Source organism: Apodemus sylvaticus, chromosome 20 (genome assembly GCF_947179515.1).
Source record: "Apodemus sylvaticus chromosome 20, mApoSyl1.1, whole genome shotgun sequence".
NCBI classification, from domain to species: Eukaryota; Metazoa; Chordata; class Mammalia; order Rodentia; family Muridae; genus Apodemus; species Apodemus sylvaticus.
The window spans coordinates 10631105-10651138 of NC_067491.1; the positions used below are offsets into that span (position 1 = coordinate 10631105).

Below are 20034 nucleotides of genomic sequence, written 5' to 3' on the forward strand. Positions count from 1 at the left end.
CACCTGCAAACTGCAAGTTCCTGCACGAACAAGTCCACCCTGTGCTGTACCTAATTCAATACAGCTTCAGGTTGCACAGGAAGGGTTAATGAGCAGGCACTCTGTGACACAGCCACCCTCCCTCCTCTTCACAGATTACATTCCAGGGACTCAGAGGACACCTGCGAGTGCAGATAGAATCCAACTCTCCAAAGTCTACACTTTGCCCGTCTGTGCAAATCTATGATAAAGCTTAATTTTTAACCTAAGCACAGTTAAAGATGAATAACAATAATCAGTAGTAAACACAAGATATGTAATAAAAGTTAGGTGAAGTGGTATTTTCCAGGATAGGTTATCGGGCGGTATTCACGCATCTGCGCTGAGAGAGGACAGGATGCCTGTTCATGAGATGAAGAGGGTGAATAATGCAGGCACAGCCTTGGGCTGATACAGAAGAAATGCTTGAACACAAACACTTTTGTCTGGAGAGATGGCTCAGTGGTTAAAAGCATGAACTGCATTTCCAGAGGTCTTGAGTTCAAATTCCAGCAACCACATGGTGGCTCACAACCATACATAATGTCTGAAGACAGCGACAGTGTACTGAATAAATAAATGAATCTTTTTAAAAAAAAGATGCTGTCCACTTGGCCACCAAAGGCTAAGCGGGCAGGAGAGTAGCACACACACACACACAGTGTGGCTATGCTGGCCTGAGGAAGGGCTTGTGCATTTAGAGAAGGCAGCCCTAGGTTTTACCCCACTAGTCTGAGAAGCACACAGCTTACAATGTATGACTTGCCTATTTCTGAATTTTCCCATTTAATATTTTCAAAGGGTAACTGACCATGGGTAACTGAAGCCATAGAATGTTTATTAGGCACTCTTATTATATACTCTGCCAAATATGTTTGTTAAACTATGTAACAAGAACAATGAACAGGAAAGGGGGGGAGGGCACTGTAACAGGTAAAAGGACTGTCAGTGGAAACTTCCACAGTTTCTGAATTCGATCACAAGACACACCTCTCGGTTGGCTACTCACTCACATAAACCAAGAATCCTACTTTCTCCTGAAGGAGCTGTTCTTAGTTCTTACTGGCCTTTTAAGGGCTTCCCACCGGTCAAAGGATAGGAAAGTCGGATGTGTTCCATTTCCCTACAGAGAGTTGCACAGCAGTTTCCTGAAGACTAAAACATTCCATCCTGCAGGACACTCCTCAAACAGGAAGGTAAGCAACTCAAAATAGCTTCAGGAAGTCCCTGAAACTGAACAAATTCACTAGGTCTCCAAAGAGTTGAGTTTTTCTACACCATGCTGGGTTGGCTTTGGTGCTGCAGCTGTCTCTGAGTCATCTCTGCTTCTGTAAGTAATCCCTCAGCCATACTCCTCTATGTAACCCTAATAAACTCACTGGTTCACCAGGTTGGACTTTGGTTATATCTGTCCTTTGGTTTGTCACGGGCTTCCTTATCTGGGGTAAGTAGAAATCTGTGTTGTATCTTCCCAGGACAAGTTTGGTCACGTAACACAGGGCAGTGCAGGTGCAGAATACATGGAGTCATTCTGCCAGCAAACAACAGTTGCCAGGTGAATCTGAAACCTCCAGGTGCTGTGGCAGTTCACACCTGTGAGCTGAACGCATACGTTCACATAAGCCTGTGGAATGAAGTTGGCATTCCCTTCATGTGCAATGAAGAGAACTATAGTATGTTCCCAGTAGATGGGAACATACTACATTGGCTTATCAGTGTGCTGATTTTATGGTAAGTATGGGAGGGATATATGTATGCATGTATGTGTACGTGTGAATATATGTATATATACACATATATGAATATATAATATACATATGAATAATAACATGACACTTCAAGAATAATCTATAAGAATAAAGCCTTGGGAATTAATAACATCGCTGTTCATAGTGTCATATGTCCAGAGCTAAGATGCTCCTTTCATGTTGAAGAATGGTCTAGATGGGCCTTAAAGTTGGTCCTTAAAGAACATTTATCTAAAATACAAAATTTAAACCTAAATGTCCAAAACAGAAGTAATGTTCCTTCACCCAGCAGGCATAACTCAGCAAACATATTACTAAAGTAATTTCAGATAAAACACATTATCTGACATTTTTTCAAAATTCCCATTTGGATATTTTTTCATCAAAAACAAAAACAAAAACAACCCTTCCTGAAATCGTTACTTTTCACATCATGACTTAACGTGAATTTATATATAGGAATTCCATGGATGCTTGTGTGTGTGTGTGTGTCTGTGTGTGTATGAGCGCATTTACATGTGCTTAAGTGCTAGAAATTCAATTGAGGCCTGCTTATGTGTTCCTGAAACACTCTACCACTGAGATACATCCCCAGGGCACCCTCCCGAAGACAAAACCATTTTCAATATGAAAAATCTGGCTATACTGAGAGGAAAACACATTATAACAAGACAAGAGACAACATGGAGTTACTGAAAATGATGGGTTAGGCCAGGGGTGGTGGCTTACATCTGTATCCAGCAGTCAGCAGACAGGCAAGAAAATCAGTCTACACTAGTCTGGCCTATTAAGCCAGTTCAAGCCAGCCTGCTCTGCACACTAAAAGCTATCTCACAAAGAAAGGAAATGAAAGACTATGATATTTGTATTTACATGGGAAGGTATTCGTTTTAAGGTTAAGAAAAGTACCGAGGGGCTGGAGAGACGGCTCAGTGGTCAAGAGCACTGGCTGCTCTTTCCAGAGGTCTTGAGTTCGAGTCCCAGCATCCACACAGCAGCTCACCACCTTCTGTAACTGTCGTCCCCCCAGCATCTCACGACCTCTTCTGGTGTACAAATGCACATGCAGACAAAACACACACAAAATACATAAAGAAAATCTTAAAAAGAAAAATACTGAGTATGGAGAATTATCTCATTTAATCAGAACATACACACAGAGAGATCATAGTTACTATTTTATTGATAGATAACATATAATTATGTTCTTTATAATGTTTATGAGAACTTGACGTACCAATAATAAAACATCATGTCCATAATAAAGATATACAAACATTAAAAATTACTTCTAAGTTCCTGCCTAATTAATTCATGTTTCCCCCTGTTGAGAGGTTAGTAACCATCTACAGATATTTGTAAGCTCTTCTCATTCGGAGTTAGCAAATGACAGAAAATTTTACAAGAGAGACTTCTGCCCTAGGGTTGAACTCTGCAAGGAAAATATTATTCTCAGCACGAGTTTAATTAAATCTGCAGCGGCAAGCGTCAGCTCTATCAGGCTACTTGGCAGCATGGTGGAACTCAAGAAAATAAAACCGCTATGAAGCAGTTTTTCAACAAGGAACAGAACACTGGAGACTTTCTGGAGCAGTGTGCTTGAGGAAGGTGTTGAGAATTTACAATTCTAAACACAGTTGTCTTGAACCTGACCTGAACCCACAGGGTAAAAGCCATAAGATGTCTGCGCAAAACCTAGTCCTGGGGCAGAAACGCAATAGGAAGGCAGCATTCACTGGAATGCTGAAGCCCTAGTGTCCTGGGGCCTGCGGGGACGCCATACTGTGGGCAGTAAGGACCTAGGCTTAACTAAAACAGTGGCAGACATCTTGCTTTGGGATGAAACAGAACTTTTTGCAGTGGTCATTACGATGCTTCCCCTGAAGCCTAAGGGCTTGATGTATCTGGGTAAATTGATTTCTCCCTCCCTCCTTTCCTCCCCACCCCTCTTTAGATGGAGGAAACTCATGCATATGTGGCATAGCTTGCAAAGGAAATCTTCCCCCAAGGATTCTTAAAACCAAGATGCTGATGACAATGACAAGAGGGTCAAAGGTTAGAAAAAAAAACATTTTAGGTGTCCAGAGCACATGCTGACATCCTGAGATCCTAGGTCTCCCAGAGGTTACAAACTCAAGGACTGGTCCCCAGACTGCAGTACTTCTGGGAGGGGCTGGAACCTTTAAGAGACAAGGGCGGCGGCGGCTGAAGGCAGTTACTGGGGCACCTGTTGATGGAAATATTAGGAGAGTTCTCCCTCTGTCCCCTCTCTCCCCCTTCTCCTTTGGCCACCATGAGGTGAACCATGATGCATGTACTATGTCACCTAGGCCAAGGGCCAGGGTGGCTTAGACTTAGATTTCTAAACCTGTGAGCTGCGTGAAACTTGCTTGCATGAACAGCAATCTCGAGTCTTTCGTCTCACAGACGGAAAGGTAGCACACAGGCCCCAGTGGAGCCCAGGATGAGACAGAAGCGGTAAGTGGGATGGCAAGGAGAGAGGCAGGCTTTAGGAGAGCACAAGGTGCCAACGGGCTGCCACAGCCAGCATTCACCTGATGATGCCCTGAGACTGGGGCGACAGAGACGGGGCTGCGGGAATGGCCCGAGAGATCCCCATGTGAGCACTATTTAAAAAAAAAAACAACAAGTAAACGGCAGCTGCCACAGGCCAGCTTGCCAAATCTCTTTTCCTATTTGTGGCTGCTCTGAATTACCAGCCGCGCGTGCTCCACCAACCGCGCATGCTCCGGACCCCTGGTTCAGGAGCACCAGCCTGACCTTCTGCAGCTCCACCCATTAATAGGAACGGGGAGAGGTGCGGGGAGGGCCATCTGATCCGCCTCTGGCTCTACTCCACCTTCTGTGTTATGGAGGAACACCATCCCAAGGACCGATAAAGCCGCCGTGTCTCCCCAAACATACATCCTCCCAGAGCCCGTTATCCTCACAGGCTAGTCATTTTCAACCAAGCACTGTATTTATTTCAGCTTTTTTTTTTATGTTGAGAAAAAGGATAGCGTTTTTTCTGTATCGTTAGCAGCTTGCTTTCCCAGCTGGGTCGTTCCTCACAGCCTCTTACAGGTTACCAACATCTATGACACCGTCAAACCACTTCCTCCTTGGCAGCCATGCTCAGCTTTGACTCCTGCCAGCTCTGCGTTCTAAACATAATTTGCCAGTGCCCACCCTCTCTAAACGGCCCAGAATGGCTAGGGGCCTACCAGAACTGATCGGTTAAATAATTCAATGACCTGCTACGTTTTTACTTTTTAAAAGCAATCAATTTATTACTTGAGATTTCGCCCCCTTCCTATACATAATATGGAGACAGTCACATGGTAGAAAAGCATTCTTGTTCTATGCTTTTAAAAAAAATCTATTTATCATCTCCCTAAAAGGGCAGTATATGAGCCACTTTGGCCCTCTCAGCTTGCCACGTGATTGATCTGCCTGTCCACGGAAATGCAATGATTAATCATACTGGTGGTCCGGCAAGGTTCCGAAGGGCCTGACCCGTCATTGATAGAGACATATGCAATCTATAGGGTTACTTGAGTGCGAATATTGCTGGGGACACTATATTCAATTTTGGGAACCTTGTTGCTCTCCAAGTCACTAACCTGAAACACGAACCCTTTAAAACATGACCTTTTAGTTTAAAACTCAGGCAACATCTCCAAAAGTTAAAAAGATTCTCATTAAATCTGACTTATAATTTGAGTTCTGATCTTGAGAATTAAAAAGCCTGTTTCCAAGTAGCATGATCCACTTCTTAACGGCCTGCATAGGGTGGACAGATTAGTTTCAAGGCTTACTGCATTTCCAAAGACATTATATTATGAAAAAAGCACTTTTTACTAAGAAAAAAAATGCTAATTTGACAGGCCCCTGTTACTGCTAGAATTAGGAATGCACATATCCCAGGAAAGTTAACTATAACTAAGAAGATTGGTTTCTTCAGTGAAATTATTTCAAAGTGCCTGACAAACATAATTTTATTCAAAATGTGATGTGTTTATTTTCCCCCCGTCCAATTTAGAGCCACCTGAAAATTAGGCCTCGTGAGCTTCTTTTGAGTCGCAGAAAGTAATGTTTAACTCCTTTTCACGTAACTGTTTATCAGAATACCATACCTTTGGTTGTTGCTGCCGCCGAACTATATTTTATTCATCTTGCATGCCTCTTCCGTGCTCATTCGAGCTATGGGGATGTGTGGGGCTCGGGTGACAGTTTGTAGGAACAAGTTCTCTCCTTCCTCCGTGTGGGTCCTAGGGATGGGACTCAGGTCACCAGACTCAAGTGTCTTTCTCCACTGAGTCCTCTGGCCGGCCCAGGATGCACTTTCCTAATGAATTATCCCACACAGTGCTCAGTCAGCTTCAATGATTCCATAGCCAGCACCAGCATTGAAAGACAGAATGGGATTCTGAGATAACTAGAATTCTTGTCAGCCCTCATTTTATTTTTATTTTTATTTTTTTTTTTGTTTTTATTTATTTTGGTGAGAGAGATACAGAGACACAGAGAGCGAAACAGTCAGATGCTAGGATGCTCTTCACTAAAGATGTTTATATGAAGAACCCGTGCGGGTGCCTAGCAACCATCTACAGCTGTAGTTACAAATGAGCATTATTAGTAGTCCTATTATTATTACATCTTTATTATATCAAGAGAGCATAAAATCCACTCTCAGAAAACACTTCTAAGTGTTTAAATTGTACAGTCACTCAGAACGGCGGTTCTTAACCTGGGGGTCGCGACCCCCTTTGGCAAGCCCATCTCCAAAAATATTTACATTATGATTCATAAGAGTAGCAAAATTACAGTTATGAAGTAGCAATGAGAATAATTTTGTGGTCAGGGTTCACCACAACACGAGGAATTGTATGAAAGGGGTCACGGCATCAGGAAGGTTGAGAACAACTACTGTAGAGAAAATTAAGTCAGAGATAGTGCCAAAAAAATAATATGAATTTACATGCCAGAAAAAACGGAATCAGCCTGTCTACTCCAGGAAAAGAGACACTGAGCAAATAGGTACCTCGATCTTCCTACCCCAGCAGACAATCTCTGCTTCTGAGCTAAGGGGTCACAGGCCAAGATATCTTGGTTCATCCTGAGCACAATTCAGACTCCATCCTGGAGTCTTTATTAAAGAAAGCTCTTGGATAACAAGTCACTTGACCTGGCTGGAAGGATGACTCAAGTTTCAAACAACCCATCCATGATGAAATCAAACAGGGACATAGCTAGAGGCCTTTTCCAGGTTACCCCCACACAAAACTCTCATTGACGTGAATGCTGAGACACGTAACTGCAGCGTTTCTTAACCTTCTTGATACTGCGACCCTTTAATACAGTTCCTCATGTTGTGGTGACCCCCCAACTCCAAAATTATTTTTGCTGATGCCTCGTAACTGTAATTTTGCTACTGTTACGAACTGCAATGTAAATATCTATGTTTTCCAGTGGTCTTAGGTGACCCCAGTAAAGGGCCATTCAACCCCCAAAGGATCACAGTCCACAGTCCAACACTGACATAGAAAGTCTAAGGACTAAGGAGGCATTTGCAAGATACCAACAATGCGGAAGCCCAATGAGGGTTGTGCCAACACCAAAGGGTCTTGTCACCCTCCCCGTGCCCCACCCCCGACATCAAAGAAGAACCAATTGTTAGTGTTTTTTTTTTCCTCATTTGAAAAGATCAAAACCACTCAGTCTAAATTTTTTAATTATAATGGGAAGAGTAGAATAATTTAAAATAACTCGATTAAGGAAAATACATATGTAAGAATTTCAAGGTTGGGTTGAATGACAGCACAGTCAACTAATCACAAAGTAAATATAGCAAGATATGAATTACAGAATATATAGAGAGAGTGGGGATGTGGTTACTGGTACATTCTGGCTTCATTTGCAAGTTTCAAACCTTTACTTCTAGTACTTGGGTGGCAGATGCAGGAAGATCTCTCTGAGATCTAGACCAGCTGGATTGCTACTGTGAGTTCTCTGCCAGGATGACATAAAAGATCCTGTCTTAAAAAAAAAAGTGGGGGGCTGGAGAGATGGCTCAGCAGTTAAGAGCACCAACTGCTCTTCTGAAGGTCCTGAGTTCAAATCCCAGCAACCACATGGTGGCTCACAACCATCCCTAACAAGATCTGACTCCCTCTTCTGGAGTGTCTGAAGACAGCTACAGTGTACTTACATATAATAAATAAAATCTTTAAAAAAAAAATGGGGGTTCATAAAAAAGTACTGGGGGAAATATTACAACAAAGGAGGCAGCAGGTCCCACTGGGACGATCCTCAGTCTGGAAGGCAATATACTTTGTTCTTAGTTTGACCCCAGGGACTCAAGAGTTCAGAAGTAAAAAGGACCTCGGCATTCTCTAAGATAATTAATCTGTGGCTATATGGGTCCATAAAAAATTAGAAAAACATCAACAGTTTCACAATGCTTTCATAAAAGTGTGAGTACTTGGTTTAACAACTGTTCTGGTACCTGAGAGCGTGTGCCTCCACACTTGTGGCTTTCAAAGATAACCAACACGTCAGTGACAGCAGATGATACGATTGACCATCCTCTCCACAAGATGAAGATAATCCTAAATTGGTTCTTTTTGTTATTTTGGGACTAAGGTTACAAAAGGAAAATGATGGAGACTACCAATCCCTTTGTTTTATATGAAAACAAAAACAGAAAATGGAGACCAGAACTGCGGTGAAGTATTAGCTATCTCTACAATCCCAGGTAAGGGCTTCACTCCAGACACCAGAGAGGTGGCTGACAGCATAGCCTATCTAGGAACTAAACCCAGGCTACACACACAGGAATACAAGCTGCCCAGCAAGTCACCAGACTGGCTGGCTTTTCAGTGGTGAACTGTTAAAAGCATCTCCCATTCTCAGCAGCTACAGAGACTTTCCTGAGTTTTGACGTTGGGCGTTCAACCACGCTTGTAAAATTCTGGTCTAACACAAGAGCGTAAGGACACTGCCGAGAGACTGTCATCTGCGGTCCTATTTTCTTATATCCAAATGGACAGCACGGAATTTTATGCAGAAGACTGCGAAACAAGCCATTTTCCTTCGTATGCTTTTCCTATGTGGAGATTCAAGATCCGAGACAAACAAAAGCAGCCACCAGCAAACCTCAGACTTAGAATGTACAGAGAAAACCTGCATGCATACTACAAAATAAAAATAAGCAGCTTATCAAATTGGACCCATATCTCATGGGGGGAAGTGGTATAGACCTTGGAAGATTTAAAAACTAAAAAAGAGGTTACAGAAGATCAAGAAGATAAATTGAATTTCAGTATTATCAAACAGATTAGACAATTGCTGACATATTATGTCTCTCATCAGCCTAGAACTGCCCAGGAAAGAGAGGAGGGAAATACTATGTGGGACGTACAGTCATACTGAGGCTTGCCTCTGCTTTAAGCACACAATGCCTTTGTTAATGTGCATCAGAGAATCATTAGGACAAGCCCTCAAAACTACGTGAGTTCCATGGCTATCCCAGGTCTTTCCAATCTAGAGTGGGGATTAAAGATAAAAAGAAAGGTCTAGGTGTAGCCAACGTGTGGTCCACAGGCCCTGAGCGCCAGCAGAGATATGAAGGTCACCCAATAACACTGCATTCTGAGATTTTTTTTTTGTATGTTCTTATTTTACTGTTTTTTTTTTTTTTTTTTTTTTTTTTTTGTAACTTGACAGCATGATTCTGGAGCATGAATTTTTAGATGACAGCATTCTGTCACAATGCCAAAGAGCTGGACATGCCTGACGTTCCCAAGGCCAATAATGAGAGCAGACTGGAACAGACGCCATGGACGCCACCCTGCGTGTCAAGGCAGGGTGGCAGTCACATTAAAACACAAACACACAATATTTCAGGCACCATTTGTATTAGAAAAATAGCAAACGCACACAGCTGCATGAAGGACTCAATTTTAAAATCTCATTCATTAATGACATTATAATCCTTGTATGTTAGGCTCACTATTCAGTGTGGATTTGAAATTGTATAAAAATGAGGTCAATTTGCATTCTGATTTACTCATATACATCTGAAGTAAATTAGGAACTCTAGTGTCTGTCACTAAGCAATGCTACCTATAGTAGCATTTTCTGAACTGTCGTCCCAGCCCACACTGCAAGCCCTTCTCTCTTCACAAAGAGTTCATCTCCTGTTACAGGCTCTGACAGCTATGCTGAGTGAGATGTGATCTTGGCTCCCCGGTCACAGGCATGGAAGCTAAACACGGACCACGGATACAAGCTGAACCAAATCCAGCCTCTTCCCCAAACTCCAGGCTGGAACGGAGGCTTCAGTCAGTATGTCTGGTTGCTTGCTGGCATGGACAGACAGATGTGAAGACCAGTACAGGAATGAAAGAACACCTGGTCTGCTCTTGGGTGACCTCTGGGTACAGAGGTGCTGTTCCTACTGGAGATGCCCTGTGACCTGCTTGGACTGAGGTGACACTGTCTTCTCTCTAGCTCTCCTCTCCCCTTCCTTGCCCTACAAAGTTCCTGTGGCTTGTGACCAAGAACACTAAACAGCTAAAAAGCTAAGATGTTTATTAAGAGTACTTCAAAAGTTTGAACTGATACTAAATAGAAGCTACACTAGAGATTAAATATGATCACACAGAAATTAAACTTTGCAGCGTCAATGGAAAAAATACAGAGCTAGACGTTGAACAGGCTGTTTAATCAATTTGATTTGTCAATTTGTCAATTTGATGGGATTTAGAATCATCACGGAGAGAAATCACTTGGCGTGTCTTTCAGGGATTATATAGATTAGGTTCATAGAGGTGGAGAGACCCCCAACCCAAATGTGGGATTGACTTTTCAGACTAAATAGAAGAAGGAAGCCAGCTGAACCCCAGGTCTGCTTCCTGACTGCAGATACAATGTGGCGGCTACCTCAAGCTTCTCCTTCCTATGGCTTCCACACTGTGATGGGTTCTGTGCCCTGGAACTCTAAGCTGAAACTAACCACGTTTCCTCAAGTTGCTTCTGTCAGAAATTTGTGTCTCACCAATTAAAAGAGTAATGAAATACTCTAAGAAAAAAATGCTGCAAGGTAATAGGCTAAAAGTTAATGTCCTTAATATATAAAAAGCTCTTATAAATAAATAATAGTTATCTCCAACGAGTAGACAAACTATATAAATCAGAAAGTATCCATCATCCAAATGGCCAACATATTATAGATGATATAAACATATACGCATATACGTGAATATTTCATTTCACCAAGCTTGAGTTTAATGAAGTACTTCTCATCTTTTTGATGGTTAGCAAACATCAAAGGCTTACTGCTAAATCAGTTTCCAGTCACACATTGCTGACTACAGCATGAAGTGGTACGGCCAGTCTGATAGCATGAATCATAATTATAAATGTGCACGGCTTCTAACCAAGCTTTCCACATCTAGAAATTGTCCTTAAGGAAATAATTAGAGGAGCAGAATAAATCTTAAAAGCCTAAATGTGACTCCCAGATGGGCCAACCACTAGTGATTCACTGATACGAAAGCCTTTGCTGAAATGTCAGGTGCCACTCTGGGTACTTACAGATGAGTCCAATACACATGCACAAAGAAGACGCCTTCAAAGGCGTGTGCGAACGATACACTTTTTGTTTTTTTTTAGGATATAGCAAGTCTGGATATATCTCATGTAGCAACAATGATTATTGGCCTTACAACTTCACTTCTTTCAACATATTATGTATTATTTGAACTTTTTAATAACATACTTTACTGCTCTAGAGCTTGCTCTTTTGTTAGAGGTGGGCAGGAGTTAAGGAATGTGAGTAATTTGCAAGCAGAAAGGAAAGAAATATTTACAAGACAGGTCAAAACCGCCAGAGGTGGGGGTGAGAACCGAGTGTGGGTCCCAAGTCTGCCGCTGAAAAGGCATGTTTGCGTTGAACCAGCTTCTGCACCTGTGCCGTGTGCGCCTGATTAAATTCACACGGATAGTACACGGCACTGAGCATGCACACAGGGACATCTTGATTTATAACTGCACTGCCGCACCGAGCAAAAAATGCTAATGCATCTAATGAGGCAGAGTGGTGGTGGGGATATGGACATGGGCCAAGCAAATCAAAGGCTATCCTCATGTTACTTTCAAAGTGCCTGGGATAGAATAAATTAGAAAGCTGGTAAAACCACTGAAGGGACCGCTTAGGGAAGGCTCCTTCACCATTGCCCTTAACACCAGCTTATGTGATTAGGTTTGTCCTGTCTGGCATCACGTACACAGTCTGCACGCCATCCGCAGTTAGTATGGAACCACAGGAACAACCTAAGGTCACAGAGGCAACGCTACCAATCAGAATCTCGGCGTGGATATTTAATCGCAAGCCTCCCTGCCCCGTCTTCCCTTCTCCCCATTTGCAGTGGTGGCAAACACTCCGTACTTGCTAAAGCTTTAGTGAGGTACCTCTGAGTACCTCTGAGTCAGTGGGTCTCGACCTTCCTGCTGCTGTGACCCTTCAATGCAGTTCCTCATGCTGTGGAGACCCCAACCACATAATTTTTGTTGCTATTTCATAACTCTAATTTTGATACTGTTACAAATCCTAATGTAGGGGCTGGAGAGATGGCTCAGTGGTTAAGAACACTGACTGTTCTTCTGAAGGTCCTGAGTTCAAATCCCAGCAACCACATGGTGGCTCACAACCATCTGTAATGAAATCTGACGCCCTTTTCTGGTATGTCTGAAGACAACAACAGTTGTACTTACACATAATAATAAATAAATCTTTCAAAAAAAATCCTAATGTAAATCTCTGTGTTTTCTGATGGTCTAAGGCCACCCCTGTTCAATCCCCCAAAGGGTCATGACACACAGGTGGCCATCTATTGCTCTAAGTTCTCTTCTTCTGTGATCTTCACCCCTATCCTGTGGTCTTAGCAAGAATCCTACTGAGGAAGTTTAGGAGGGACTCCTCAGCCTTGCTAAATGATCAAGCTTGCATCCCAATCTGTGTCTAGCAATCTGATCTGCTAGGTCAGTTCAGTTCAGTAACTTTTGACCCACTGACCCCCTCACTCCGCTCCCCAGCCATCCACTGGCCCAGCTATCCAGAGCTGACCGGAAATGCTGTGTCAACAGAATGAGTCCAGACAGAACCCTTTTTCTTTATCGTGGATATGTGCAAAGGTCTTAGGACATTTGAGAACAGAGCTAATCACAAAACTGTTTGGGAGAAAAATAGTTTGCTTTCCTTATGTGACCTAAGTCCTGAGATTCAAAATTGTCCACATATATTAAAGACTGAAACCACAGCAAACAAAAGCCCACTTCTGACATCTGAAAATGTGACAGTCCTTGATGTCACTTCAAAGATGGTCACAAGGGGCAGGAGTGGGCGTCTGGCAATGCTATAATGCAGATGATGACTATGTCTTATTACAGGATGGACCCAGCATGGGACCAGTGCCTGCCGTACAGTAGGAAGGCAATGATGTCATCAGCGGGAAACCAACGGAAGCAGATGAACGATGTTTATTTCTCCGAAGAGGGCATAACTCAAGAGGGAAAAAGCCCATTAAATTAGGCAAATTAGAAAACTCAAGACACTTTAAAAAAATTTCTACCAAACACTAAGAAAACTGTCTTGAGAAATATGTGTTTGAATAAAAAAAAAATCTTGGTCTGCAGGGTTAAATTACCAAAGGGAGTTGCTATTACCAAACCCAGAAAACCTGGTGTGGTAGAGCAATATTATACATGATACTGTCTATCTATATAGAGTTTTATCAAAGATAAACATACCTGTCACAATGGCTAAATCCAGTTCTAGAAAGCACTAGGAGTCTTGGAAGGAAGATGATGTATCTGTCTACAGATGCCCCACCATCTCCCCACCCCCACCCCCATGAGCACCACCTTGGAATGAACTTAGCAAGTAGCACTTCAGATGTGGGAACCTTCTGAATGTCACCACTGAAGCAGAAGAAGCAGCTGTAGCCACTCTGGACTTCTGCTTACCCACGGGGAATTTGTTACGGACTGGGCAGCTCAATGCCAGCCCCCACCCACCCGCTTCTTTTCAGCCTTTCCCAACCACAGTGGAAAGAAAGCTGTCAGGTTCCTTAGCTGCATAGGTTGAACAGGAAGTTCCAAGGCAGGAATCCACAAAAATGGGGGTCTGAAAGAAAGGGTGGGTACAGGGGAGACCAGAGCAGGAAAGGAAAAAAGTCTGTGGGGGTTCCAGAGCTTCAAAATAGAAATGGTTTATTTATCATTACTGGGGTACGCACTGATATTTGATATCACTAGGACATGGCCACCTAATGGTATTTATCGGCAATTGGCAGTGGGTGACATTGACTGAGAGGTAGAGTTCCCAACACATTCTAAGACATACCTGAGTTGCTACCTGGATTGTTAATGTTCTTTCATCCAAAAGTTTACAATTTAGAACCCCATAAGATGCAAAGAACTTAAGTAATGTTCACTTAACAAAGGCTCTCAAAGTAATGTTTAAGACAGCTACACACACACACACACACACACACACACACACACACACGGAAAAACGATACAATTGTTATTACTGAAAAATGTATCATTAGTGAAAATGTAACGAATGCTTAATATACAAAATAATGTTTCTCAAAAGCACGACTCTGTGCTTGCTTACATGACTGGGGCTGCCATTCATATTTTGTAGAAAAGTTACACATTTTTAAAAATAGTTTTTAAAAGAGAGGAGAACCATGAAGGGAAGAAGGTGGAGGAGGAAGGAGAAGCCACCACGGATTAGGGGAGCCTTAAGAATGTGGTCCCCAGGGCTGGCCAAATGGACTTCAGAGCAGCCCAGATGGAACCCAACAGGACTCTAGCATGGCTGTCCTCTAAGAGAATCCCCCGAGAGGCTGACTCAGACAGGTGCAGGCACCCACAGCCAAACAGTGGATGGAGCTTGAGGACTCTTATGGAAGAATAGGAGGAAGGATTACGACCCTGAAGAGGATAGGAACTCCACAGGAAGACAATAGAGCCAACTAACCTGGACCCTAGGACTCTCCGAGACTGAACCACCAACCAAAAAACATGCATGGGCTGGGCCTAGCCACCCCCCCATACACATGTAAGAGATGTGCAGTATGACCTTCATGTGGGCCCCGAACAACTGGAACCAGAGCTATCCCCAAAGTTGTTGCCTGTCTGTGAGATATATTCTTCCAGCTGGGCTGCCTTGTCTGGCCTCAGGGGGAGAGGGAGCTCCTAACCTCACAGAGACCTGATATGCCAGGGTGGGGGATACGCAGGGGTGGTTCAGGGGGGTCCGTACCCGCTCAGACGGAAAAAGGGATGGAGATGGGGGAAGGATTGTAGTAGGGGTGACCAGGAGGGGGCAGTGAGACAGAAAATAAATAAATATATAAATAAACCTTAAAAAAAAGTTTAAAAAGAACGATTGTAACCCATTTAAACAAGAGCTGACCTCAGGCCCCTGCACCACAGGGACAACCTATGTGGCTTTTGAACTTGTGGAAACAGAAGAAGTAGCTATCCTATAGTCACAGGGTCAGAGAGTGGCTTCCTTTCCCTTAGGCACTCTCTGGGTAGACCTCACAGGCTCAGTCAGTGGTTTCGAAGCCAAGTTTCAAAATGGAACTTGGTAGTGCACATTTTAAAATACTGCATTAGCTCTAAAGAGCTGGGAAATACCCCTTAATCTAGTGTAGTGGTTCTCAACCTTCCTAATGCTGTGTGCCACCCTTTGATACACTTCTTCATGTTGTGACCCCCAACCATAAAACTATTGTGTTGCTAAATCATGACTGTAATTTTGCTACTGTCATGACTCATAATGTGAATATATTCTGGATATCTGATAGCGACTTGCAGGTCAGAAACAATGACTCCCCCACGGTAAGAAAGTCTTCAAGGAGCCAGAAAATCCCATTAGTACATTCCAGAATGGGGGAGGGTCTTCAGTCTCGGCACCCTCGAGACTTATAAGGATTGCTTATCACAGATTCTCTAATTCAGCCACACAGAGATTATCTCTTCTCCCAAGGGATTACCAACAAAGGACAAAAGTAGGCCATTTTCCTTCTTCCAAAACGGTGGGTTGTCAACATCACAGCTTCAACACCCTTGTCATCAGGTGATGCAAGACTTCTTTCCTGCCAAGCTTGGAACGAGATGCTTTCTTATTCCACTGGAACGTATGTATGTCTGAATATGTATGTGTCTACAGCTACATGTTTGCATATATTTATATATGTATGTACACCCATCTTTAGCCTTTCTATCTTTTATTATGTATGAGATGTCGTTTTCTTAAGTTGTCTAGAATGGCTTGGAACTCACTCTATCTCAGGTAGAACTATATACCTTGTTATTGTTAGCCTCCTGGGTAGCTGAGATCCTCCTGCCTCAGCCTCCCAAGGACCTGGGAGGCTAGCCTGTGCCAGAAGCCCTAAGTTCAAACTTTTGTTAGAGTCATAAATAAAAGACTAGATTCAAAAGCATCCCTCTATTTCCACTAGTTAAATAGCCTTCCTATCAATTCTATCCCTCTCAGGAACCTTCTAGAACCAAGAGGATTTCTGCCTCTCAGTTCCTCCTCTACGAACAGGAAGTGACTTCTGTTCTCTGCCCCAACCCTGTTACTTCTTTGTTTCAGCCATTTTTATCATTCAGGATGCATCTCTGAAAAATTATAAATTTTCTTTATAATAATTTTATCTTTATAATAATTTTATATATAAATGTTATAAGTACAAAAATTAAAAATAATAATGATAGTTCAATGTTTGAGGACATGGTATAATTATAGTATCTCATAAAAGTAGTTGTGAGGAGAGAGAGAGAGAGAGAGAGAGAGAGAGAGAGAGAGATGTTAGTGCCATTACATTGTTAATGATACACCCTGGGTCAGGTAGATGTAATTTGAAACTGTAGAGAGGGAGTTTGGCATCCTGAGTCCTGAAGTTGGACCCTCTAGGTTCGGATATAGATTGTATTAGCATGGGCAAGTTGCTTGATTATTTCTCATCTGTGTTCTCATCTACGAAGTAGATATGGTAAGACTGTTGTGATACTTAGATGGCCTACTATAAACTTGAAAATACTAAAGAATGCCCAGCATTAATTCTATTAGCATTATTATTACTACAACACGGTTTAAAAGAATGAGGTTCATCAGGAGTCTGAGGCAGGGCGGGCAGACAGGAACTCTCTGTAGTCCAAGATACCTAGTGAGAACATGTTCACAGTTGAGTGAGAGCATGTCTACAGAAGAGGGCTGTGAGGAAATGCAAGTCTACCCACACGGACTTGGAATGATGCCCCTGACACTGTGTTTCAGGAAAAACGCTACAGAGTAACATCGACTAGGAAGGAGCCTGTCTGGGGAAGAATACAGAAGCGTTCAGAGGTCCATCCACGAACAGTAGAAGAGCACACATCCCAAACACTGAGTTCCTGGGGCCAGGAGAGGCTGTGAGAGGATGGTGGGATAAATAAACATGCGCTCAGTATGTCTGTGACTAGTATTAAAACGGAAGCCGTTAGAGTGGCTCTTTCCAGGCTTAGAGTTGGACATCTCTCACATTCTAGCCTAGGATAAGCCAGAGCCCCTAGAGACAAGGAGAAAAAAAAGTAGGGCCATTCAGCTTCCTATGCCTACTTATCACTGAAGAGTTCTTTCTTTTCTTTCTTTTAGGTGTTTGTGAGGTTTCCCCTTCACTGTGCCTGGCTATCTCCCACTGTGAGGGATGCTGCTCCCTCCCTCCCTCCTTCCCTCCCCTCCCCACTCCATCCCTCCGTCCTTTCCTCCTTCCTTCCCTCCCATAATCTCACCATTTCCCATTTCAGGACCTAGACCCTCAGGGGTCCACGCTCACCCAAACCTCTGCTGCTTAGGAGCTTGGCAGGCACGAGGGCTTTCACCTAGACAAGTATGGGGGTGGTACACCTCCAGTTGCTTTTGACCTTGCAAAGGGTCCAATGGCTTTGAACTTATTTTCTAGGCAAGGAACTGCAGGCACTTTAGGGCTCAGCTTCCTCTAGGTTACAGGCTGTTTCGTTCCTTCCTCCTGTTCTTTCTCTTTCACGCTTGTCTGCCTAAGCTATATCCACCCACCTGCCCACCCTGCACACCCAGCCCTCAGGCTCCTTTCTTCACACGCCAGTCATCAATCTGCATTTATACACGGCCTGTGGAGTCACGATCACAGGATGACGCGGGAGGAAAAAGAATTCAAGATTCTAGGCAGACTGATTCGAAAGCCACCTACTTCCTGCACCGGAACTCGGTTCGTAGGGAACCACGCCTGCTGGGGGGATCTGGGCCACCAGAACCGGGTCAGCTCGAAGGCGCCCAGACTCAGGGGGAAATTTATTGGTTCCTGGATGAACCAATCAGAGAAAGAGAGAGAAGCCATGCATAGGTTGGGGATGGCCAAGATTACAGAGAGGGTGTAAAAGGAAGGGGACGGGTGTGCAGAACACAGGGGCTCGGAATAATTTTGGACCCACAGTCACTGACCTAGGGATTCTGGTCTTCTTTCCTAGTCTTCCAGTCACACAAAGCTGAACAGTAAATATTAGGTAGGAGAAAACATTACTTACCCACCATTCACACGATGCTTATTAATAGTCAATGGAGAAGTGGCCAAAGAGTAGCAAAAGGACAAGGAAACCGTCTCTCCCTGTTCCACACCCGGTCGTAAGCCTAACTCAGTAGATTTTTTTTTTAAATAGCAAATCACTCTGGAGCTCGCGTAATCGCAAAAGCTGATTACTAAAATGCTGTATTCGACACCCGGAGTAAGTTTCTATCTCCCCAAGGACTGTGGGAAATGGTAGTGGCATTTACAGGTCGCGCAGCGTTCACAACCTGCTAGACAGCCCAATGAGCTCACAGAAAGACCTTCATGAACGTGCAGTCACGCGCACCAAGCCGGCCGCCTCGGGGAACACAACCCGAGAGGATCGACCTCACGCGGGAGGCACAAAGATTTTGGGGTGGGGGTTAAACACCTATACAGGTTTTCCTAACATGTTGCAACTTCACCATAGCTGTTTTGCCCACTTTCCTACAAAAGTGCTACAGACCCCTTATTATCAGAGCGGTCCAACCTCTGCGTTCCCACGGTCCTGCGCCCTTGCCATCCCGCCTCTGCCACCCACCGCTCGGTCCGAAAGCCCATACCCGGGGTTTAGGGGGGAAGAAGGGGAAAGGGAACTGGCCACTGTAAGCGAAGAGGCTCTCGCCGAGGCCTGGAGGCCAGAGCCGGTGGAGAACCCTAGTGCCCAGAAGCCGGGAGAGGAAGGAGCTGGAAGGGTGCGGGGAGGGACCGCGAGGAGGGGGGGGGGCGTCGGTGCACTCACTCTGCGTAGCCGGTGGCCCAGGGCAGCCGCCGTGTCTCCTTGAGGATGAGGATGGGCCGGGCGATGTGGTCTGCGCTGCACTCCACCTCATCCTGAGACAGCCCGAGGAACTCCGGCCGCCCGTACGGGAAGCGCAGGGGCAGGTCCGAGCCTCCGCAGCCGCTGCCGCCGTGCTCGGAGCCGGAGCTGCCAGCCATGATGCCGCCCATGAAATTGGCCACGGCAGATTTCACCCGAGTGAGCATATTACTCCGGCGCCGGGCAGCCGCTGAGCGAGCAGGAGGCGGCGGGCGGCCGAGGCGCAGCGCGGGGCATGCAGGCTGCGGCGGGCGCGGGGCGCACGGGCGGTGGGGACGCTGGGACGCGCGGCTCCGGGAGCTCAGTGCTGCAGGGGGCCGAGCCCCGGCCTCCCGTGCTCCCTGACGCCGCCGCCGCCACCTCTCCCGGCGACACTTCCGCAACCGGGCGACATGGAGCGGGCGGGCGGCTGGGGAGGGACAGCGAGAGCCCTGGGAGCGGCTTGCGGGCGGCGGCTGCGACGGGTCCCTTCCCCGCCCCCCTGCGCCCCGCTCCTGCGTGCGCGGAGCTGAGCCCACCCGGCGAGCCTGCGGACCCGCCGCTCCTGCTGCCAGGGCTACCGCCGTCGAGTCATGTGATGAGCAGGCTGCACGAGCTCCAGCTGCCGCTCCGGCCCAGCCTCAGCCCCTCCCCTGCCGGCCGAGCTAGGCTAGCTCCAAGACCGTGACCCCAGGAGGAGGAAGACGCAGCTGTGCCTGGTCGGTACCTGGCGAGGAGGATGGGGGCGCTGTGAGCTGGTGGCTGGACAGGTGTTAGGGGCGGTCACATGGTCTCAAGCAGCTGGGAGAAGCCAGTA

The 20034-nt window shown here is 45.0% G+C and overlaps 1 protein-coding gene across 1 annotated transcript in view; it reads right to left on the minus strand.

Annotated features, from left to right (window-relative positions):
- Ppm1h (protein phosphatase, Mg2+/Mn2+ dependent 1H) overlaps positions 1-19777 on the minus strand; it is a 259153-nt gene extending 239376 nt beyond the window's left edge. The window contains exon 1 of the mRNA XM_052164872.1: positions 19161-19777. Coding sequence (XP_052020832.1) covers positions 19161-19405 — 245 coding nt within the window. The 5' untranslated portion in view covers positions 19406-19777. The remainder of the gene's footprint in view (positions 1-19160) is intronic.
- Positions 19778-20034: the final 257 nt, after the last annotated feature.